The sequence below is a fragment of the Petaurus breviceps genome, unplaced genomic scaffold (assembly GCF_028583685.1).
Source record: "Petaurus breviceps papuanus isolate PSGF00001 unplaced genomic scaffold, PetGlider_PUasm1.0 118, whole genome shotgun sequence".
Classification (NCBI taxonomy): Eukaryota; Metazoa; Chordata; class Mammalia; order Diprotodontia; family Petauridae; genus Petaurus; species Petaurus breviceps.
Window position 1 is genome coordinate 8,929,448 of NW_027185616.1, and position 24,873 is coordinate 8,954,320.

The 24,873-nt window shown below is 42.9% G+C and overlaps 1 protein-coding gene across 1 annotated transcript in view; it reads right to left on the minus strand.

The window, feature by feature from the left end:
* LOC138160939 (uncharacterized) overlaps positions 1-24,873 on the minus strand; it is a 183,445-nt gene that overhangs the window by 56,826 nt on the left and 101,746 nt on the right. Inside the window, exons 43-55 of the mRNA XM_069087743.1 lie at positions 21,808-22,092; positions 19,979-20,335; positions 17,997-18,378; positions 15,338-15,453; positions 12,587-12,736; positions 12,364-12,480; positions 11,349-11,522; positions 10,235-10,445; positions 6,335-6,501; positions 5,123-5,235; positions 4,157-4,238; positions 2,418-2,555; positions 1,361-1,523 (exon numbers count right to left, since the gene is read on the minus strand). Coding sequence (XP_068943844.1) covers positions 1,361-1,523; positions 2,418-2,555; positions 4,157-4,238; positions 5,123-5,235; positions 6,335-6,501; positions 10,235-10,445; positions 11,349-11,522; positions 12,364-12,480; positions 12,587-12,736; positions 15,338-15,453; positions 17,997-18,378; positions 19,979-20,335; positions 21,808-22,092 — 2,455 coding nt within the window. The remainder of the gene's footprint in view (positions 1-1,360; positions 1,524-2,417; positions 2,556-4,156; positions 4,239-5,122; positions 5,236-6,334; positions 6,502-10,234; positions 10,446-11,348; positions 11,523-12,363; positions 12,481-12,586; positions 12,737-15,337; positions 15,454-17,996; positions 18,379-19,978; positions 20,336-21,807; positions 22,093-24,873) is intronic.

Here is a 24,873-nt window from a genome sequence, read left to right on the forward strand (position 1 = left end):
TTTGTTCTTTCCTTTCTTCCTTCCCTCTCTTTTTCCTTCCTTCCTTCCCTCCTTCCTTTTTTCCTTCTCTCCCTTCTTCCCTCTTTCCTCTCTTCCTACCTTCCTTCCTTCTTTCTCTCTCTTCCTCCTCCTTTTCCTCTCTCTCTCCTTCCCTTCCTCCTTCCCTCCTTCTTTCCTTCAGTCACTCATATTAAGGAGGAACCTGGGTGTTTCTTTTTTTTTTTATTAAAGCAATCAGGGTTAAGTAACTTGCTCGAGGTTACACGGCCAGTTATTTGTGGGTGTGGTGCTGAGTATTTGAGCCAGGTCATCCCGACACTGGAGCCGGTGCTCTTACTTGCTGAGCCACCTGGTCGCCCCTAAGCAATTGGGGTTAAGTAACTTGCTCAAGGTTACACGGCCGGGTGTTTCTGGGTGGGTGCTAAGTGTCTGAGCCCGGGATTCGATCTCCAGGTTTTCTCAACACTGGAGCCGGTGCTCTTACTCGCTGTGCTACCTGGCCGCCCCAACCTGGGTGTTTCTTGAGGGTACAGTGGAAAGCATATTAGATTTGAAGCAAAAGGACTTGTATTCAAAACCTCTCTCTTGAACAAGTCACTTAATCTCTGTGGGCCCCAGTTTTCTCATCTGGAAAATAAGGAGGGGTGGACTGGATGTTTACTAAGACCCTTTCCAGATCCAAACTGATGATCCTATGATCATTTTCAAAGGCTGGGATCTCCTTTGAGAGGACGATGGTAGAAATGGGGTAGCACCTCACATATTCTCATCTCAGATACCTGCCCCCCTCACCAGTCCTTAGCTTACTAAGGGGGTAGAAACTGACTCTGAATGATGGGTATGCATGCCTGCCATAGAGATGCACTTACAGAAATGCTTGCTGAATGACTGATCAATTGGTGGTTTGGAATCTGGGAGACCTGGCCTGGCAGCAAAGGAAATTAGCAGATGGGACCCTGAAAGGTAAACTGGGCCTCTTCTCTTTTTGCACACCAATCACCTATGGCACAATTCAGGGTGGCAGAAAAAGACCTTCATGACACAGAAAGCAATAGCAGAGGGGCTGTGGTTTATAATTCTTTATAGGAAAAACTGTTTCCTTTAGGATTGCATCTAATTAACTTCAAGGTTGCCATTTAGAAGTGAATATTTCCTAGGAATGAATTTGGGATTAAAACACATGGCTCAAGCTAGGACAAGCCCCTTTTAGGGAGTTATTACAAACTTTTTAATCTCCATATTTGCTCAGGGACTCCTGGAATAAACAGCTAATGCCTTCTCTAACTTCTGGCCCTAATCTGTCCATGGATGCCTACTGGTTGCTGCCTGTCCACTGACTTGTTGCCATGGAGAAGTTTACCCTGCATGTGATGGCTCCTGGAGAATTTGGGAAAGGGCCCTGTGTAGCTGCCAATGAACTTGAACTCCTGGCCATCCCATAGTACCAATTGTTGGATGGTCCTTGTCCCGTTGGCTTTCTGATACATGGTCAGGAGCACCATTTCCCAGGGGATCATTTTGAGCTACAAAAGAAAAACAAGAAGGTGTCAGCCCTGGGGTGCAATTCAGGTGGGGGCTCAAGTTAGGTAGGGATTGAAAGGAGAGAAGACTTCAGAAAGATGAGAGAGTTTAACTGGATCTTGGACTTCTTGGAATGAAGCACTAGACTTAGAACACCTGGGTTTGACTTCATGTCTTGCACCAACTGGGCATTTAATAAATACTTGTCAGTTTGGATAATGATTTAATTAGGATGAGATATTCTCTTACATGTGAGGAGGGCCACATCAGTCAAAGTTACCATTCATTGTTACCAGCATGAGAACAGGGCCACTGAGAAGAATTCAGACATTTGGAGGAGTACATTTTAGCAGAGGGATTCTTAACCTGGGGCCGGCAGACTTCTTTTTAATATTTTTATAATTGCATTTCAACATAATGGGTATCCTTTGTAATCCTACGTATTTTATTTTATGCATTTAAAAACATGATTTCTGCAGAGGATTCTGGGAAGATGGTCCGAAAACTTTAGACTCTCCAAGTTTCCTCCACAAAAAAAAGACAAAACATGATACATAAGTTTCACCAGGCTGCTAAAGGGGTCCATGAATCAAAAAAAGTTAAGAACCCCCTCTTTTAATGGGAGAAGACTTAGGAAAAAGTCAGAGTACGGGGCATTGCCAATGGAAGTCTCTGGGTAATCAAGGAGTACTGTGTCCTTCAGATGAAAGCTGGCACCCAAGAGAGAAGAGGTGATAGAGGGGTATCGTAGACCAAGACCAATTTTACCCACTTGACAAGTGGCACTTGCTTTCTTTACACTTTGCCTAGGAAATGTAGACTCTGCCACTTCTATAACCTGACTATAGCGCTGGGCTCTGGTTCCCACATAGGACCCCCCAGTTGCTGTTCCTTACCTGTGGAATTGTATGCATCAGCTCAGTCACTTGAGTGAGGTTGGATGCAGCAAATGTCAGCTTTGTGGTCATGTGGAAACGGTGCTTTTCCAGGTCAACAGCGATCATGCTTTTGACTTCACTTGCAGAGTAATTTATCTAAGTGGGTGAGAGGGCAGAATGAAGTTGCTTCATCCGGAATCTGAGGGAACATTTCACAATTGATCTGGGCATAGTTTGCCAACCCCTGATATAATGGATAAAGCACTCAACTTGTAATCAAGAGGATCAGAGTTCAAATCCTGCCTCTGATACTTACTAGCTGTATGTCCCTGGGTAAGTCATTTTACTACTTTTAAGTCCAATTTTCCCATTTGTGAATAATAATAACACCTCAAAAGGGTTGTTGTGAGTCTCAAGATATATGTACAGTGCTTTGCAAACTTTAAAGTGCTGTATATGTGTTAGCATCTATTATTATGTTTCTCATATGAATGTATATATCTACATACACATTCATATGGTTGTGTCCTGGTCACAAAGCACTTTATATATCTCATTTGAGCCACACCAAAACCTTGAGTGGCAGGTCATGAGATCATAGATCTGGAACTCAAAGGGAAATCAGAGCTCATCTAGTTCTACTCTTTTCATTTTACAGTTGAGGAAAAAGAAGTTCAGGGTAGGTTAATTGACTTGCCTAAAATCATATTTCAGAGGCAGGATTTGAAGCTAGGTCCTCTGGTTACAGAGCCAGTGCTCTTTCTACTGTATCATGCTGAGTTCCCAAAGAGATGTAGTCATTATACTCATTTTACAGAATGGCAAGCTGAGGCTCACCCCAAGTCATATAGTTAGGAAGTGTCTGAGGTGGGAATCAAATCCAGACATATGCCTTTCTTCTACCATTGGTAAACAGCTCTTCACCATTCACTCACTGTGACCTGATGGCTGAGGAATAAACTTAAGGCTAGCCACAGTCCTGGGACTGGCAGGAGAGATCACTGCTTTTACTGTACCTGTTTTACCCTCAGGGTGAAGGGCCTCTAAAGAAGCAAGCTGAATCTGCAAGGCTGATCTCTCTCTTCTGACCCAGAATCCCCAAGGAGAAGGGGGTGAGATCAAGAAATCAACATGTGTTAGACATCTCCAATTTGGGACAGGCCCATTGCCCTGCCAGCAGATGTAAGACGCAAGGGTGATAAAAGAGATGTTGAACAACTTGTGTTGCGAGACGTCAGGCCAACCATTTACTTGGAAAAAAGAAAAGCTTTGAGCTCGGGAGACAAAGTCTGGGATGATGAGAAGCCGGAAAAGCAAACAGAACACTTGGAGCCATGTCTGGAAGGGCTTGGAACACTCTTTAATCCATCCCAGACTCGGAGCTTGGGCCCCACCACAGGATGCTCTGCGGGGAGGGGCTTGGGAAGGAGGGTGCCAGGCAAGCCAGCTAAGGAATGTAAATCCCTATGGGGGGTTTTAAAGCCAGAGTCCCATTTCTGAAGGGCAGCCCACCTGGGGTTTTCTTTAGCTCCCTTAAACAGATGTGAACCTGTTAACCAATTCTTCTGTGTCACTAACGCTGCCCCCTCCAAATTTCCATCCACCTCCCTCTCCCTTTCAATCTGCCTCTCTCCTTCAACTTTCCACTTTGGAGGGCAGCCATGAGAAGAGAAAAAAGATGCATGTGGAATGAGTTAGGAGCCAGCAGAGTTCAGGGACTGGCCAAGAGAGGAACATGGGCCTCAGGGAGCAGTTACCTTGGTGGAAAGCTTGGCTCTTCTAGGGAAATGGTTGAGGAGGAAGGAGAGATACTGTTGACTGGTAACATGTAGTTCTTTGCTGGAAAAAAGAATCATGGAGCTTGAATGTATCTTAAATGTCATTTATGCTAACCCTCTCCTCTAATAGAGGAAAGAACAGAGGACCAGTGAGATTGAAATCAAAGTCACAGGAAGTGACACAATTGAGATTGGAATTCGGAGCCTTTGGCTCTAAATCCAACACTCTTTTGATTGCGCCACATTGTCTTTTCAATGGAAAGTATCGTTTGAGAAACAAAAGCAAAAGTATTTTTTGGAGTCAAACATTCAAATCAATAATAGTGACTGATAAGGACATAAGAACAGTCTCAGAGATTCCCTCTTATTTTAGTAGGCCTATTATTTAGTCCAGACCTATTATTATATCAGTGCAGAGAAGTCATAACAGAGGAAATCCTTCCACTCATATAGATTGAGCTTTCATCTATAATCATAGTCTAGAGAGTTGTCAGAGGAACTTAGAAGTTAAGTGACTTGCCTAGGGTCTTATAGCCAATATGTTCCTGAGCCAGAATTTGTACCTAGGTCTTCCTGACTCCAAGACTGTCCCCTATCCACTATGATGAATCCAATATCACAGTCAATTTAGATGGAAAAGTCACAAAATCATAGAATGCTAGCATTAGGAAGGACCTCAGACATCTAAGTCAACCCTTCCACTTAACAGAAGGAGAAGCTTTCCCAGAGAATGGGACTATGGAGGTGACTCAGTCCAATTTCCTCATTTAAACAATAAGGAAAATGAGGCAGATAGGTCAATCGATTTGTGCATGGTCATTTAGCTAATAAGTGGTTTATCCAGGCCCTTCCCCCTCCCCTACCTGCCTCTCAACAAGCTATGAGTTCATGGCCAAAGGGTTCCGTGGGTGTCTGGAAATCCAGATCCAAAGACCTTCTCCTCACCTGAGTGGTTGGTTCCTTCCCCTCACATGGATGAGAAGACTTGTTTGGGACTCACAGGTCACTTCCAAGGATGTTTTCATTTCACTGGCTGCCAGGATTTCCTGGAATAATAACTAAGAGGGAGAGGAAAGAATAGTATAAGATCCTGGAGGGCAGGGTCTGATTTTTTGTCTTTGTCTCTCCCGAATTTAGCCCGGTGTTTGTCACATAGACATATACAGTAAATGCTTCTTGACTTGAACTGAATTTACAAAAGGCAGGCAATAGGGTAAGATGGAAAGCAGGTGTTTGTCAGCTGGACTGATTACATCTAAGCCTTCTCCAACACACTGATGCATCATGATTCACCGTTCCTTTTTTTTACACTGCAGTAATCAGATTGATTATTGCTGATTGTGTGTGTGTGTAATATTTATTTATTTATGGTGTGTTTATATGTATACACACATATATGCTACACAAGTATGTTTCTCTTTTATTCTCCTTTTAAATTCTCAGCCCCCAGAGGACAAGGACCTTTTGTGCCATTTATCCCTCTTTTCCACTATTTCCCAAGAGTCCAATGCCCTACCATTACCTATGTGCTCTCAATACAGACTTGGTGACTGACCAGATTGCCAACTCTCAACAAGAAATTATCTAAACAAAAACTTTTTTCTGGTAGCTTATCTGTGAGTCCTTTGGAAGTGTGTGTGTGTGTGTGTGTGTGTGTGTGTGTGTGTGTGTGTGTGTGAGAAATCTAATACCCTACATTAAGAAAAAAATCATGAATACAGATGAGATAAGCCTTCTGAAAACCACTTTAATCAGGGTACAAGCTGACTTTTGAAGTCATTCTCTAAGGTCTCCAAGTAAAAGCAACTCTTCTTTCTTCTTACTAATTCAAAAGATTAATTCAAAATGGTAGATAATTTTAAAAACATCTTTAAAATTTTTAAATGCATGAGCTGATTTTTCACAGCACATTTATCTAGGAAACCAAGCAAGGCTAATCATATTCCTTGTAAATATACCAATCTGACCTGAGAAAAACTATTTCAGGTAGTTGGGGAGGGAGCCAGTCTGGAGTAAAATTTTTTTCAACCCATGGTGCATCCAGAAAGTGATTAAATATGCAGACAATGGTTGGGAAGCTGAAATGACTTTAACACCTGTAGCCTTTCTAGCTGTGGTCCCTTTCCAGGGACCAGAATAATTATCTCCTCTCATTACCTGGGTTGTGAAGGGCAGGCCCAGCTGCCTGAAAATTGGCACTGTGTGTTGGATGTGGGTCATAAGCTCAAAGGTCCCATTTAGTGCCAAGGCCGTCAGAGCTGCCACATCCACACTGACTTTCCTGTCCCCTCCCTGGATGTCCACGCTGCCCTGGGTCTGGGTTTCTAGATGCGGAAGGACAAAAACACTTAGTAATAGCAAGGCAGTGAAGCATAGTGGCTCTGGGGTGACAAGCCCTGGATTCATATCCCCCACATATGGTCCTTAATACCTGTGCGATCTTAGACAAGTCACTTAATAGTCAAGAAGACCTGAGTTCAAATCCAGCCACAGATATATGCCAGCTGTGTGATAATGGGTGAGGCACTTACCCTCTATGCTTCAGTTTAGTTATCTATAGAAAGAGAGGGATGGACTAGAGAGCTTATGGAGTCCCTTCCAATTCCATTTCATGTCATATACTCTGAAAGGGTGTCTCTTTATGCCCTTTGCTAGGTGTCTCTGTCACATGGCCATCCTGTTCCCCTTTGTTCCCCTCCAAAAGAAGGAAGGAACAGTAATGGAGATTACAGTGAGGATCCCTGCTCTCTGTGGTCTCCACCCATGGAGAGAGAGAGAGCTACAAAGCCTATCTCCATGGAGAGCATCCTTCAGTTAACCTCAACTCAGTAATTCTCTTAGACTGGAAGGGACCTTCAGATCCCTGAAACACTGATTAAGAGTTGAAAGGAACCTTACACGCCATCTTGTACAAATGCCCAGAAGACTGAGTGACTTGCCCAGAGTTACAGAATCACAGAATTTGAAAGTAGGGAGGGACCTCAGTAGTCATCCAGTCCAACCCATATACAAGAGGAGTCCCCACTATAATATACCATGGTCATCCAGACTCTGCTTGAGACCTCACAGGAGGGAGAACTCATCACTCTTCTGAGTTGACCCATTACAGTTTGGGAAAACCCTAATCGTCAGGAAGCTTTGTTTTTGTTTCTTCCTGACATCAACCCTAGATTTTCCTTTTTGTAGCTTCTACCCACGGCTCCCAATTCTACCCTCTAGGGCCAAGCAGAACCAATCTGTTTCCTCCACACAACAGGTCCCTCAAATTCTTGAAGACAGTTATCTTGTCTCTCCCAAGTCTTCTTTTCCCCATTTCCTTCAGCCAATCCTCATATGATATGGACTAAAGGCCCTTTACCATCTTGGTTGCCTTTCTCCAGATTCTCTCTATCTTATCAATGCCCCTCTTAAACTGTGGCGGTCAGGATTGAGCAAAACCATCCAGGTGAGGTCTGATGAGGTGAGGGCAGAGCACAGAGGAATAGTGATCTTCCTCGGTCTAGTAGCTTTGCCCCTCTTAATGTAGTCCAAGATTGCTCTGCCCCACATGGGTAGTGAAAAGAGCTGGGATTCCATTTCAAGCCCCCAGCTCCAAATTCATTGTTGTCTACATTAAATCACATCAATTTTTTCCTCCTTCAGAGGTCAATTGTTCTATATGCTTGTTCATGGGCAGTATAACATGTAAACCATGGCAAAGAGATAAGCCATACTTCATGAACTCTAGAAGGGATTTTAGAAATCATCCAACATTGATGATAAATAATATTTCTTCTTTAAGGTTTACAAGTCACTTTGCATAGATTATTTCATTTGATTCTCACAATAACCTGTGAGGTAAGCGCTATGATTATTTCCATTTTACAGATGAAAAAACTGAGGAAGGCAGAGGTGAAGAGACTTGCTCAGGGTCACAAAGTAAGTATCTGAGGCAGTATTTGAACTCAGGTCTTCCCATCTCCTGTGTTCTGTCTATTCTGCCACCTGACTGCCTTATTCTATATCTCATTTTGTAGATGATGGAATGAAACTCAGAAGGGGTTAGTGACTGACCCAAAGTCACATACCTGGTTAGTGGAAGTCCATGGAAATTTGAAGCCAAAATTAGAGACTCTTAGGCCAGAACTTTTTCCACTAAAATATTCTGCTTCTCTGAAACTCAGTTTCTGGGTGTTATTAAATTCTGTAGAACAGGAGACTCTGAAGTCCTTTCCAACTACCCCTTCCAAAACCTAGGAACCTTCACTCTCAGGAAATTATTCTCTCTCTTACTTACACACTTTATCTCAAAATACTTTGGGAAAACTAAGACCCATTATGAGCAAATCTGGGACTCTTCATTTGGAAAGCCAAGTCCCTGTGATATATTTCCTCCAGATATGCTTAACCACATTTCCTACTTCTTGGGCCCAATGGGTAAAACTATTTCAAAAGTTCCTTTGATATGGGAAGCAAGGCAGCTCCGTGGATTCCTGAGGGGCGTCCATGAAGCCACGTTCTGAGGGTCTATGGCAGATGGTGCTGAAGCCCTGCTTCCTTGCCAGCGAACCTTCCTTTCTCCCACACAATGAAAATGCCAAGCTGTCATCCCTGTCTGTTCTTTCCCCTGGCTGAGAAAGCCTGCTTTTCAGCATAGCATTAAAAAGTGGAAAAATATCAGTTCTCTGAGTCTTGGAAATGATTTTCTCTGACTTCAGGGAGTTGGTGTTTGGAAGAAGAAAACCATGTTTCTAGATAACCCCCAAAAAGAAGTGGTCATTTGTTTCCCCACAAACCCTTTGAGGGTAAGAACCATGTCTTATTCATCTCTCTCTTTTTTTTCATTTTTAAACCCTAGCATAGTACCTCATACACAATAAGTGTTTGTTGGTGCTTAATAAATGTTTTTAACTCACCCTCCAGCCTTCACTCTGTTTGGTTTTCAAACCAGAGAAATGGTTTAAGTTACCATTGCATAGATTAAGAGTTGATTTAGCTTCATCCCACCCCATCATTTAATACTTATGTGACAACTACAATTATCTGAATAACCCACAAACTCTCAATTATCTGTAGCAAACAAAGGACATAGGGAGTGTGTCTTGCATAAGACGGGAGGCTAAATGTAACCTTATGGTCATCAGCCTAAGTGAAAGGGGACCTTAGAGTTGTGTAGGCCAATGGATGGGATGAGGAAATTGAGGCCTGGGGGGTTGGGACTTGCTCATGATCATACAGCTAGCAACTGTCAGAGGCAGAATTTGAACCTGGCTATTCCTGTCTCCAGAATCAACAGTCTAACCACTCTGCCGTGTCACCTCTCTGAGAAGAAGTAATCCAAAACTTTATTTCAGTCATTTCCACATTCAAAATGTCCTCAGATTTGCTTTCATGGGTCTTTTCCCCACAGTGGTCATGTCCGTTCTGTAGGAAAGATGACCGATGAGATGCCCAAGAAACAGGTGGGGAAGAAAGAAGAGGAAGAGGATACAAGAACCCGGGCAATGTACATATCAGATAAACAGCCTCTAAACACTCAAGACTTGACTATAGTTCAGTCCCTAAATTAGTAAAGGTGCTCTTTCATCTTCCACAAGTTTACTAGTGTCCTTGGGGCAACTAGGTGGTCCAGGGGATAGAGTACTGGGTCTGAAATCAGAAAGACCTGAGTTCAAATTCTGCCTCAGACACTAACTACCTATGTGACCCTGGGTAAGTCACTTAAGCTCTCTCACCTTCAATTTCCCCTTCTCTAAAATGGGATCATAAAATGGGATAAAAAAAAAAACACTTACCTCACAAGATTGTGAAGATCAATGTAAAGTACATGCAAATAGTGCAAGCTATTGAAAACAGAAGTTCCTAGTATGGGATTAGAACCTACAAACTAGAGATTACTGACTGAGGGCAACTACTTTAAATGCATTGTAACTCTTACTCCAATAGATACTTGCTTGATTGGGCCACAGAGGCAATGACAGAGAGTAGGCTGCCTTCTGACGTCCTCTGATGAGGGTAAAAATCTAGACCCAGTCCTTGCCCCAGAGAGGAGGCAGAAGACCGGTACACTTTAATTACCTTGTGTTTGTAGCACTACAGTGAGACCAACCACCTCTGGGTAGCCAACTTCTTGCCTCAGAGAACTGCTGTTATGTCTACTCCAGCAGGAGAATGCCATTTGTTGTCTGGTGTAAGAACAACTCATGGTGTAGTTGAGAGACGTCTGCCCCACTAGAATGCTCACAGAGTTGTCAGTGTTGGAACTGGTTCCTTGAAGGTTCATCACAACCTGAAATAATGCAAAGGGAGATAGGTGTTGGTGAGTCACTATCCTAAACTCCTCATCTGTGATCCTCTGAGAACAAAAAAATCCAATCCAAATCTATCACCTCTTGAACTCTCACAGAATAAGCTCACTTTGGGGCTTATTTTGGGGGCTATATGGACCCTCGATACATTATTCAAAGGTCTGATTCAGCTAGAAACATTTCATTTTTTTTCCTATCAGGTTATACTACATGAAAGGAATTGGTCTCATATGTAAAACACTCATTTTGTGAAGCAAGAAAATGAAAGCCAAGTCAAATGATACTAGAATCTGTGGGCTTAGGGGGCGGCTAGGTGGCACAGTGAGTAAAGCATGGGCCCGGAGTCAGGAGGACCCGAGTTCGGTTCTAGCCTCAGACACTTAACACCCACACAAACACAAAAAGCTAGCCGTGTAACCTTGGGCAGGTTACTTAACCCCAATTGCCCTCCAAAAGGCCAAAAAAAAAAAAAAAGGCTCTGTGGGCTTAACTGCACCTTCAGAAGTTCTCTCATCCATTCCTCTTTGGACTGTATGGCACCTAGTCCATTACAGGAAAAAAATTACCCAAATGGGATCATGAAGAGTGGGACATGACTGAAACAAATCAACAACAGGAAGAATCTGAAAGGCCTGAGAGGATACAGGGAAACGAGGGGAGAAAAACCGACTAACCATCTTGTTTCTACTTGCTTGCTGGTTGGGGAAAACAAGGGTCATGGGAGACAAGGGTCAACAGCTGAGCTTATGCCTTGTACCCCTAGAACACTACAGGGATTCAGGCAATGCTCGTTCCTCCCGGATGAGTGAGTGAACACAGTTTTCAAGAATTAAGATAGAAGCATTTCATGGAGCCATGGAAAAGGAAGCTGAGGTCTGACGTACCTGAAGCAATTCTGGGAGTCCACACCGCGACAACACAGACCAGTTATGCCGGAGGCTGCCAGACCAGGAGTGTCTGGCAGTGGTGCTCTGGCTGTGGCCTCCAAAGATGATGATGCCTGAGCCATACTGGGCCCTGCCACTCAAGTTCTTGGCTTCTTGGTGGTCCAAGGAGACCTGGGTGTACAGGATTTAAGTCACAGAAGAGTTCTCTTCCCCATCAGTTCCATCATTGTCAACTCGGGGCAGTGGGAACCAGGTGAAGTTCTACAGGATCTCAGGGCTAGCGTGAAAGGTTGGGCTAGAGAAAGTTTTCTCAAGCTGGGGTATGTAATTTTGCTTTTTTCTTTGTTTTTTGAAGCAATCATAGTTATGTGATTTGCCCAGGTTCACACAGCTAGTAACTCAGGTCCTCCTGACTTCAAGGCTGGTGCTCTATCCACTGTATCACCTAGCTGCTCCTTGTTTTTTTTTAACATATATTTTGATGACTGCATTTAAATATAATTGGTTTTCTTTGTGATCACGTGTCTTTTATTTTATGCATTTAAAAACATTCTTCTAAGAAGGGGTCCATAGGCTTCACCAGACCTCCAAAGAGGCCCACAGCACAAAAACAGATTACAACCCTTGGTTGAAATTGAAGAACACAGGATATAGAGGCCCCCAATCCAACCCTCTCCTATACAGAGGAGGAAACTGAAACCAGAGAAGGTAACTTTTGCAAAAATTATGCAGGGACAGTAAAGGCAGGATTCAAACCCAGGTTCTCTGATTCTACAGCCAGGTTATTTTTGTTTTTCCCTTCTACAACCTGCTTCTCCTCAGGAAGTAACTTACCCAAGGTCATAGGACTAGTTAGTGGAAGAGTTGAGACTACAAGTTGGGTCTTCTGGCTGTTAGATGAATGGACCTTCAATTCTACCAAGTTGCCTCCCTGGAGGGATTTCAAAGTAACTTTGTCTCCCAAAGGGGAGATTAGAGAGAGATTTGAGGAATGGGAAGAAGGGTGACCTACCTGCAAGTCTATTCTGTCTTCCACCCCCAATGCCTGCAATGTTGGGATGTTGTGTCGGATTTTGTAGTCGAGGGAAATATAGTCTGATCGTTGAGTGAAGCTGAGCTCTTCAGAAATCTGTTGACCATTAACAAAGGATATAAGATCAGCCTTCACAGGATTCCTCCCTCAGTGCCGTGTTAGACAGTGCCCGAGGGTCCCTTCCTAGGCCTTTCCCTCTTACCTGCTTGCTGTCCATGCCAAACCGGATGATTCGCCTGTAACTATGATTACTTCTCACTGTGGTCACATCCACCAGAGTCTGAGCGGGGATGCCAAAGTGCAGAGTGTCAGGGAGGTTATGGGTGAAGAGCATGTCTAGTTCTTGGTGTGTCTGGGTCAAGCAAAAGAGAAATGGGAGCCACATATGCCAAAATATTCATAGCAGCACTTTTTGTGGTAGCAAAAAAATAGAAATAAATTAAATGCTCAGGAACTGGTAAATAGGCTGAACAAATTGTGGTGAATTAATGCAATGGAGTCTATGTGAGAAATGATGGGTATGAAGAATTCAGAGAAGCATGGGAAGACATATGAACTGATGCAAAGTAAAATAAACAGAACCAGGTAACCAATATACACAATACCTACAGCAATGTAAAGATAAAGGACAACAAAAAACAAAAATGAATGCTGTGTAATTACAATGGTCAAAAGAATTGGAAATCAAGGGGATGCCCATTAATTGGGGAATGGCTAAACAAGTTGTCTTATATGAATGTAATGGAATACTATTGTGCTATAAGAAATGAGGAAGAGACAGACTTCATAATAACCTGGAGAGACTTATATAAATTGATGCTGGGTGAGGAGAGAAGAACCAGGAGAACTTTATACACAATTACAGACACATCGTATCTGTGATGAGTGACTTTGATAGACTGGGCTCCTCTTAGCAATGCAAAGTTAGAAGACAACTCCAAAAGACTCATGATGGAGAGAGATGTCCACATCCAGAGAAAGAACTACAGGGTCTGAATGCAGATTGAAGCAAACTACTGGCTCCCTTTTGTGTTTTGTTTCGTTCCTTCTTTCTTGTTCACTCCGTCGGTTATAATCCTTCTTTACAACTTGACTAATGCTTAACGTGAAGGTATCTGCAGAACCTATTTTGGATTACATGCTTCCATGGGTGCGAGAGGGGAAGGGAGGAGAGGGAGGGTGAGAAAATTTGGAAATCAAGGGATTGTGGAACTGAATGTTATAAACTAAAAGTAAATAAATAAATTTTTAAACAATTATAATGGCCAAGATTAGCCCTCGAGAAGAGTGAAGAAAATGTGCCACCTAAACCACGAATGTGTGATATTGCACACACCAATGGACATAGTTTAGTTACTTTCGTTTGAGTGTTTTTTCTTCTCCTTTTTAATCTTTGTTAAAGGGATGGTAATTCACTGCACGGGGAAGAGGTGAGAAATACATTCCGAAATGAAGATGATGTGAAAAAAAAAGCCCCCAAAAGCTATCAATAAAAACAAGACTTTTAAAAGGGAGATGAGAAGAAAAGGAAAATGAATACTAGAGGGAAAGTCATGGATATTCCTTGGATTCTCTATTTCCACTGCTCAGGAAATGAGGGCTTTAAATAGTAAGATCATAACTTTAGAACTGGAAGGAATAATAGAGCTCATCTTGCCAAAAGCCCTCATTTTTTGGATTAGGAAACTGAGACCCAAAGATTAAGGGACTTAAGTAGGGTCTCATATATAATGAGGCTTTGCTTGAAGCATCTCCAGATCCCTTAATATGGAGGCACCTACTTGGGAGATACCAGGGATCTGCTTCTGGGAGGAGACATTCAGTGCTCCCCTACCGCATGGATGGAAACAGCTTTTTTCCATTGGCTGCATAGCCAGAACAGGCTGGGTCTTTAAATCAATCAGACTGGGATAATTTTACTCTCTGTCTTTCTGGTGGTATCCAGTAGAGATAAAGGTCTCCTTCACCCACAGAACGGGCACCAAGAACTGACCTGGGTGAGAGAAGGTAACATCGCCCTTTGGGACCCTGTGGATCTGAGAATGGGGGTCAGGGATTTGTCTATTTAGTTTGTTCTTTTCAGTCCTAAGTGCAGGCAGAGGAATCTCTGGACCCAGAGGAGCCCCAGTGACTTTGGAGACAGGATTCCAGGCCAGATGTTGTAGCCAGTCTAGCGGGAAAACCCTGGGAAGCCAAGGTGACCATGACTTGAACCCAAAGAGTTGCTCTGGACTTGGAACTTGGTGGAACTAGGCTATGTAGGAACTGAGGGAATTTGTGGACCTAAAACCCCTCCTCTCCCCAGAGACTGAGGTGGTTTAAGGAGGAATTTTCGTGTGTGTATGTGGTAGGGGGGAGAGGAGTCTTAATGTTTGTGCTTGCTATTGCAAATATTCCCTTGTAAAAGTTAATTTGACTAGTAAATGGTTTAATTGAACTGGGGTGAAGAAGTCTCCCTGGGATGGAGTTCATGGCAGAGACACCAAACACCCCCCAAAAATGGGTACTGGAGATTCCTGGAGGAGGAGGTGAAATGTAACAGGTATGACCTTCAAGCAGTGGGGACCAGAGGAGTGACCAGTTCAGACAGGTAGTAAATTGGCAGAGACAGGATTCAAACCCAGGTCCTCTGACACCAAATGGAGGACTCTTCCTGCTACACCACACTGCCTCACCCTCAGAGCAGAAGGAGTCCTTAATGCCTTACTCCTTGGGGTTTCTCTCCATTTTGTGAAGAGCCCTGGCCTTTCCCCATTTCAAAACTTTCACCTTTAATTCTCTCCTAGGTAACTTGAACAAATACTCATGTAGAACATTGAGCAGAGTGCCAGGAGCACAGTAGGAGCTTAATAAGTGTTTATTGCCTGATATTTTTTTCAGTCAGAGATTCTCCCCAGACTCTAGCTGTGCCGAGGAGAGTCAGCGTCCTCCATCTGCAATGTCCAGTACTCACCTCAGTGGCCTTCAGGATGAGAAGGCCTCGCAGGGTGCTGTCATCTGCAGTGACCAGCATCTGGGCATCCAGATCCATACTGTTCACCACCACGTAGCCTGAGCCATCAATCCGACCTGGGGCCCCAAGAGCCTGGAGAGGTTAAAAAAAGCTACCAGATACGGAGGATGCCAGAATTTAGAGAGAAGAATTAGAAGGGATTCTGGAGGTCATCTAATCCAGTACCATTATTATTAATTATTATTATTAGTGCCCAAGTCTGTGAAGTTTACAAAGTGCTTTACAAATGCAACAGCCACCCGCAGGCCCAACCCCAATACTGGTCAGCATGGAAGCTTTGACCTGCTTCATTTTTCTCACCTGGACTAGCTCACCTCTCAGACAACCTGGAGGCCCTCTGCTCTTGGGGGCTTACCATGTTGGTGTTGCACAATTGATTTTAGCCCTTCTGCATCTCAGAACTCCAGAGCTCAAGCAATCCACCAGCCTCAGTCTCCCCAGCACTCAAGCCACCATTCTCAGCTTATTTTCATTATTACTTGGGTCTAATTATTATCAACATTACAAAGCACTTATTAAATCCTTAATGGGCCTTCTAGCTATGCCTGGTACTGCGTAATGACCGCTTTCCATTAGACCTACACTGGTTTCTCTTATTTTCTGACCATATGGGTCAATGTTTATTTCTGGAGTTTGTTTAAAGCCGTATCTCTCCCATCCTTAATACATGCACACACACGCACACACACACGTGTGCACGCACACACGCACACATACCTGTATCCCTGTCATCTCCTCCAGCTATCATCCTCTCTTTCCTCCCTTTCCAGCTCGGCTCCTTGAACACGCCATCTACATGCTTCCTCTCTTCTTATCAGCTCCTAGATTTTGCAGTCTGGCTTCCAACCTCATCATTCAACTGAAAAGATTCTCCCCAAAGCTACCAGTCATCTCTCCAATGTCAAAATGAATAGTGTTTTCTCCATCTTCACCTTTCTTGACCCCTCTGCAGTCTCAGACACTGGCGACTGCCCCCTTCCTAAGGATTCTTCTGAGTTTTTGTGAAACCATCTTCTTGGTTCTCCCTCTGAACTGTCTGGCCATTTTTTCTGTTTCTTGCTGGATCTTTACCCATGTTATACCCATTAACTCTGGATATCCCAGGATTCTGTCCTGCACCCCTCCCCTTCTTTTTTTTCTCTACACCACCCTCTCATGGTTATCTCCCAAGGGTTCAATTATTATCCCTATGCAGCTTATTCTCAGAGTTAGTCTCTGCTGAGCTCCAGTCCCACATCACCAACTGCCTATATGACATTTCAAATTGGATGTCCCATAGGTATCTCAAACTCAACATGTCCAAAAGAAAACTCATTATATTTCTCCTTCTTCTGAACATTCCTGTTACTGTCAAGGATGTGACCATCCTGCCAGTCACCCAGGCTAGAAACTTCAGTATAATTCTTGGTTCCTCACTCTCACTCACCCCACATAGCCAATCATTTGATAATTCTTGCTGTTTCTACCTCCTTAACATTTCTTACAAGAAATTTCTTACATCTCCTTCTCTGTACTCACATAGCCTTCATCATCTTTTGTTGGATTTTATTTATTTTGTTTTTAAAAATTATCTTATTTATTGGCCTTCATCAGGCTTTCATCATCTTTTATTGGATTACTACAGTAAGACTCCTAATTAGAAGTCTCTGTCGCATGTCTTTCTATTCCAACTCATTCTCCACACAACTCCCAAAATAATTTTCCCAAAGTGTAGATGTCACCCCCACCCCTTTACACACAAACTCAATAAACTCTAGTCATAATAATAATAGTTTGTTCGTCCTTCATTTTCAAAGAGGACCAAAACTCTGCCCCGCTTAAATCCAATTCAAACACGAGTACCCTATTATGGGCCAGGCACGGGGCAAAGCATTTTACGAATATTAAGTCATCTGATCCTGGGAGGTAAGTTCCTTCTTTATGATCCCCACTTTACAGGTGAGGAACGAGGCTGAGTGATTTGCCCAGGGTCACATGGTTAGTAAATATCTCAAGAATATTTGAACTCAGGTCTTCCTGACTCCAGGCCCAGTGCTCTACTCAGGATGCCAGTTCCTTGCCAAATACTTAATATCCCTCTGTTACTTCTAGGATCAAATATAAACTCCTTTTATTTGGCATTTAAAGCTCCTCACAATCTGGACCCTTCCTATCTTTTGTTTTCTTACAAATCACTTCTCTTCATGGCTCTATGGCACAAACTGGCACACTTGCTATTCCTCACTAACAATGCTCCGTTCCTGCCCCCATGCCTGAAATACCCTTCCTTCTCACTTCTACCTCTTAGAATTCCTGGCTTCCTTCAAGACTAGACTCCAATGTCACCTTCTGCCCTTCCTGGGCCCCCAGGTCCTACTGCTGTTTCATCTAAGGTTGCTTTGTGTCTACTATACTCTGGAGACACAAATATCTCACATAAGCTCATTTATGTGCATATTGTCTCTCCCGTAAGAATGCAAGCCCTTTGAGGGAAGAGAATGTTTTTAGTTTTTCATTCCCAGCCGTTAGTACACTGCCTGACAGACAGATCCTAAGCACTTTGTTGACTCATTATTTTTCTTGCCCAGTCACACAGAAGTTGGAGAGCACAGTGTCTCACCAGCTTCCGCTACCTCTCCCTCTTGAAGTACCTGCAGGGCTTTGCAGGAATTCTCCACCAGGCCCCGCCACTGGAACTTTTTCTCCAGCTGCAGATCCCCATTGGCTTGGATTTCACAGGCTCCCGATCTCAGCTTCATGTCCAGCTGGTACTTGGCCTGTTTTCCAGCTTGAAAAGACAGCTTGGTCTCCTCTGGAATGGCCCAGAGTGTCGGCAAAGTGTGCCTGAATGTGGCCCGGATGGTGAGCTGTGGTTGGCATGCTCCCCTGAGTTCCAAGAAGGCCGCCTGGCCACCCATCAGCAGGCTGCAGAGAAGCTTAACCTGACAGCCAGCAACCTGAGCAGATCCATTGAAGTGCATCTGGGTGGGGATTCCAAGGTCCTGCCACGAAGCAGACAAAATCCCCCATCAGCTCCACTGAGGATTTCTCGCCTCTGGTCCCTCTTGCATAGCTCCTCTTGGCCAATATCATTTGTAGGACTAGACTAAACACTTTAATCACACATGTCTTGGCATAGGAGAAAGTGTGTTGGATTGGAGGGGGAAAAATAATTAATGTGCTCATAAATGCTAAAGAGTTACTAAGCAGGGTGTAGGAGTGTGGAAACAGGCAAGAAAGTGAAGCCGTTTGATTGATGAGGGTCAGAAGACAGACTGGCAGGAAGTTAGACTGGGCTAACTAGATGAAAGGCAAATTGGAACCCAAGTGTCCAGATGTCTAGAAGGAGGATTAAGGAGTGAGAGGAGGAATGAGTCAGGGAATACTTAGAGGAGAGAGATAAATAATCCTTTCTGCACTTTGTGCTTACAAAGTGCTTTTTGAACAACAGCCCTGCCAGGTTGGTAATGATAGTATTATTAGGCCCATTTTATAGATGAGGAAATGGAGGTTTGGGGAAGTTAACTCTGGTTTGCCAAAGCAACTAAGTGTTACAGTTGTGATTTAAATTCAAGTCATCAACCTTCAAATTCATCTTTTTGGTCTTTTTTTGCTACCATCTCACATTGCCTTGTGAGAAGGGTTATGTCACTAAGGTCGGAGCTAAAAAAGGATTCCCTTCTCCTCCTCCTCCTCCTCTTCTTCCTGTTCTTCTTTCTACCCATTTCCTTCCCCCTTGAAACTCCACAAGTGTAGTGAAATAGAAGCAAAATCAGATTGCCTCAGTCTGGCATTTTTTTCCCAGGATGCCATTTGGAGAATCTAAATCTCCCCTCCCTTCCTCACCCACCTCCCTGCAGAGATCTAAAGGTGGCATCCCTAATGTTCACAAACAAATCTCACATCCAAACATGTGGATCCAAAATGACCCTAAAAGGATTCATCTCCATTTACTATGTGTTATGGTCAAAAAAACAAAAAAACAAAAAAAAAAACTTGCTGAACTTCAGAATTATGAGGCCTGGGTTCAAATCCTTGTTCTGATATTAATTACTGAAGAACATTGTCAGTCAGCATTTATGAACCAGCTACTATTAAATGTACCTTTAACTTGTTTTCTTTTTTTGTTAGATAACAATGTTTTCTTCAGATGTAACTAAAAGGTAAGATTTACAGGTACAGATAACTTCTCAGAATCATCCTGAATCCCACTGGAAAGGTATATAAATTCTTAAGCTTTCCTTGCTAGTTGGGATTCTTGACTGGAAGAATCCATGTCAGTCAATAAGTATCTTAGCAATTGCCTGGTTAATTCATAAACTAGTATTTCTAATAGATCTGGGATCCTAAAATACAGTATAGAGTGATTCAGTTTATTTACTTTATCACTCTCTATGTGACCCTGGCCAGGTCCCTTAACCTATCTGAGCCTCAGTTTCCTCATCCATAAAGTGGATTGTTTCAAGGAGAGCACTCTGAACTTTCAGTGTATACACAGTTGTAAATTATAACTATCTAGTCTTTCCCACCATTAGTATTATAATAACCACAAGATACTGTTGTCTTGAATTTTTCTTTCCCTTCCACCTCGCCCAGACCTACCTGCAAGATCTCACAGTCTGTCTCTGTCTCCAATACCCACTGGGTTTTGTTCCTGGGCTGGAGCTCCATTAAGCCCTGAAGTCGACACTGCCCAACTTGGAGATTCAAGAAGCTTTGTGGGAGGGGGCCCAAGCCGGCCTCCAGGTAGATGATACTGCTGGGGGGCAGCCCCAGGCGGCTCAGGGGTCTGAAAGAGTGGTTCAGGCTTCCTTGCACCAAGGGTTTTTGTTTACAGGAAGTTGCTAAGTGCATGTGGGCATCTCCTTCATCACTCTGGAGGGCCACAGTCAGGTCACCATCACAGGGTCCAACCCTCAGGGAGCCCCTGGTGGCCAGGCTCTGTGGAAAGCCTGCTTTCTGTAATCATGGAAGAAAAAACAGGAAATTTTGTAGAGCATAGGCTGTAGTTGATGGATCAGAGAGACTGTAGAATGACCAGAAGAATCCCAGCATCCTTATACAAATCGGGGGAAAGGGAAAATTAGGGGAGTCTCAAGTCTGGTACATATTGGCTAAGAGGTATTCCCTCAAAGATAATAGGTCCTATCTGGCACACAATTTCACACTGTGAACCATTATTTCCCTTGCTTCTGGCCTCTCTCCATTCTATAGCATAGTCACTGGCAGGGGTATGCTGGAGCCAGCTAGGAGAGCCCCCTGTAAAATTTTCATTGTGAGCTTTTACATTTCTGAAACTGGTAAATATCACAAATCAGAGCTTGATTTATTATTTTGTTGGTTGTCAGACTTAAGAAAGTGATAGAGAAAATGCTAATGATTCAGATAAAACTTAAAAGCGTGTCATGGTTTTCAGAGAGATTGTCATTAAACATTTACCAGCACACCCCTGACTTCTAGGGGTTACTCTAGGTCAGGTTAATCTTCCCAATGCATGGCTTGGATCACAATCTTACGTCATGCAGACATCTTAAGAAACCCTCCCCTTCCCCCACCAGTGCCTGAGAAATAAAGCCGAACTTCCTTTGTTTTTTGTCTTTTTGGAATGGGGAAGGCAAAGCGATTGGGGTTGACTTGCCCAAGGTCACACAGCTAGTAAGTGTTAAGTGTCTGAATCTAGATTTGAACTCAGGTCCTCCTGACTCCAGGGCGGGTGCTCGATTCACTACGCCACCTCACTGCCCCTAGAAATCTTTATAAGCCATCCTTCTCCCTTCTCTAGTGCCTGTGAAATAAAGGCCAACTTTCTTATCCTGGCATTCAAGGCTCTTCACAAACAGTCTCCAGTCTACTTAACTTATTTCAGTATTCTCCCTCACATCCTCTATGCTTTAACTAAACTAGATGACTACTTGCATTGATCTATATTTTTTCACCTCTATGTTTTTGCCCATGCTGTTCTCTACACCTGGAATGCATTACCTCAAATCTTAGCCATCCTTTGACAGTCAAAATGCATATTCCTTGCAGCCTTCCTTGATCTCCCCTCTCTTCCCTGCCTGCAACCACCACCTCCACGGGATCCCTTCCTCCTCTAAATTCTCATAATACTTAAGTCTTCCCTCTCCTGGGCACTTGCCAAATTCTTTCAAGTTCCACTTATTTACATACCTGTCTTATTCTTTGTAGGTATATAACAAGTGTAAATTGAATGAAAAGTCAGAGACAGAAATAAGAAAGGTCAAGAGGTCTTGACATTTATATATAGACTGGACCTGAAAAAGTGTGTGTGTGTGTGTGTGTGTGTGTGTGTGTGTATAGAATATAGAATGGACCTAAAAATTGAGATCGGACTATACCTCTAGCAGAGGACAACGGTTCCCCAGAGAAAGGGTCCAGTTGGTTTGAGTTGCGTTGCTTTCCGTCCTCACGTCTCCATCTGCCATCACAGAACATGGGCCTGCAGTCAGTTCAAGCAGCGCCCTTGGTGCATCCCCTCCCGCAGTTAACACCCTGATCAGGTTTTCTCTGGCAATTCCCATTTCCTTGAGCAGAGGCCATGAATGTCGAAGCTGAGCTTCCCAGCGGTTGTGGAGACCACAGAAGGTGTGGAAGTAGACGTGGGTGAAGGCTTCACCAGAAGACAGGTGTCCAACGAAGCCGGCCTTGCAGCCATGTGCCAGCAGGGAACCATTCAGGGATATCACAGCTGGACTCTGCAATCAAGGAAGACTGAGGATGTTAGGGAAACAGTGATCTCAGGCACTGCTCCACAGTCAATCCATCCTCTCCTATGGGTGAATAAGTCATATTTCCTACAGCCTAAGGGTTTTCTTTTCAATAGAATAGCATGCAAACTCTAAAGTGGAAAGTTTGACATCTAAGGCAAAAAATATTTTATCAAAGAAATGCTTTGTTTACATTTAGAAAGGAAAGCGATGTTCAATGAAAGCTTATATAGCTTGATCAAGAAAAAGTAATGCCTCTTCTTTCTTGACAAGGTAACCAGCCTGGCAGAAGATGAGGATGCCATAGATTTATAGATTTATATTTCAGCAAAGCATTTAATGAAGTCCCTCATGCTTTCTTTGTGGACAAAGTCAAGAAGTGTACTAGATATCAATGCAGCCAAGTATTTCAAGATTAGTTGAATGTCTGGATCAAAAAAGTAGCCATGAGTGGTCCAATGCCAACTGAGAGAAATAAGTGAAATGTAGAGCTATAGATATAGAGATGTATGTTTCAAGGAGAGATCTCTGGGACTTATTCACTATATATACTATGTATAACACACACATATACATATATAGTGAAATGAGCAGAACTAGAACAATTTGTGCTATTACATTGTAAAGACAAACTATACACACACATAAACATATATAATATAAGGTGTGTATACATTATGGAGAGAGAGAAAAAGAGGAAGAGGGACAAAGGGGGAGGGGAAGGAAGAGGGAGGGGGGAAGAGAAGGATAGGGAGAGAGAGGGAGAGAGAGAGAGAGAGAGAGAGAGAGAGAGAGAGAATGAATATACCAGATATCTCTCCTTGGTTCTAGCCTAGTCAACAATTTTATCAACAATTTGGATAAAGACTTAAATGGGCAACTGACAAGAAACTAGAAAGGATAACATGTTGCATAACAGAGTTAAGATATGGAAACACCTCAACAGAGTAGACATTTAATTTGAATCTAAAAAAGATGAATTTCAAAGAGGAGAAATATAAAAAAAATTATTCACATGTGTTTAAAAAATCGACTGTGTGAGTATAAGGTAGAGGAGGAGGGATGGCTAGGTAAAATTTCCTGGTTAAAAAAGAAAATCTTGGGTTTTCAGTGGACTGCAATCTCAACAGAGGTCGACAATGTGTCATAGCAACCACAAAAACAAAGACCAATCTACATTGAGAGGAAAGTGTTTAAAATGAGCAAGATGAGAGTCCTGATCATCTCACATTTGGAAGGTTCAGTCTAATTCTGGGTGTCTTATTTTAGGAAATAACACCGATGCTTTAACATATTAGTGAATCCAGAAGGTGATGAGAAGGTGGGAGGCCAGTTGAGGAAACTGAGGGTGTTTAATCTGGAAAGAAGACTTAGGGAAGATATGCTAGCTTCCTACAAGTATGTGGATGAGACTGGGCCCATCCTGCTTGGCCTCTGAGGCAGACTCAGGATCAATGGGAAGTTATAGTGATGCAAGATTCATATCTAATGTAAAGAAAAGCTTCCCAACAAAGAGAAATATTTAAAAATAGACACCTTGGTGAGGTGATGGGTCCTTGCCCCTCACTGGAGGTTTTCATTTGTTATCATTTGTTGACAACCTTGTAAAGAGAAGTCTCAGACAGCTACATATCCTCAGCAGGTATTCCCAAGTCTGAAATTCAGGGATTCTGTAAATGCTTCTGCCTTTGGGAACAAACATGCTCTCAAAGGATTTTTTTTCTTTAGTTTTATTTCAAGATCACAGAGAGACTGAAAAGTGACACCCAAGTGATAAAAAGTTTGGGGGGATGGGTCCCTGTGAACAACTGTAATAGAATGGGGGATGACTGAATAAATTAGGCTACATGGAATATTATTGTGCCATAAGAAATGATGAAAGAAAAAAGGGAGGGCAGCTAGGTGGAACAGTGAATAGAGCACTGACCCTGGAGTCAGAAGGACCTGAGTTCAAACCTGGCCTCAGACACGTATCACTTACTATCTGTGTGACCTTGGGCAAGTCACTTAACCCCAATTGTCCTGCCTTCCCCCCTCAAAATAATGATGAAAAGGATGGGTTCAGAGAAATTTTGGAAGAATTGTATGAACTGATACAGAGTGAAATGAGCAGAACCAGGAGAACAATTTTTATAATAACAACATTGTAAGGACAAACAAATTTGAAAGATCTGAACACTCTGATCAATTCAATGACCAACCCTAATTCCAGAAGACCAATGATGAAGCATGCAGCCCTCCTCTCACAGAGAAAATGGGCATATAGAATGAGGCATACATTTTTGGACATGGCTAATGTAGGAATTTATTTTGCTTGACTATGCCTTACATAGTTACAAGGTTTTTCTTTTTTTCTTTTTCAAGTTGGGGAGGCGGAGGGAGAGAAAGTAAAGACTTGTTAGTTGAAAAAAAACATAATAAAAAAAGAAATAAAATTGAGACTACTTAATGTAGAGAAGAGAAGGTTGGTCAAAGTTTCAGAGAAGATAAGGAAGTAGAGAGAGACACCGTCAAACCATGGACAATGTGTATGGTAAACATATTTAAGATTCGACCACAAATCAGATCCCCAGATTAGAAGGTAAAGGAACACTAAGAAGGGAAGAGAAAAGGCAAGGCAAGGTATGCTGATTTCTTTAAAGCATTCTGTCTAACTTCTAGTAAGAATAGGCCCAGTTTTTCTTTTCTGGCTTTGCTGCAAGCCTGCATGAAGGCAAGGGGATGAACTAGAATCATAAACTCAAAATGTTAATAGGTATAAAGGGGATT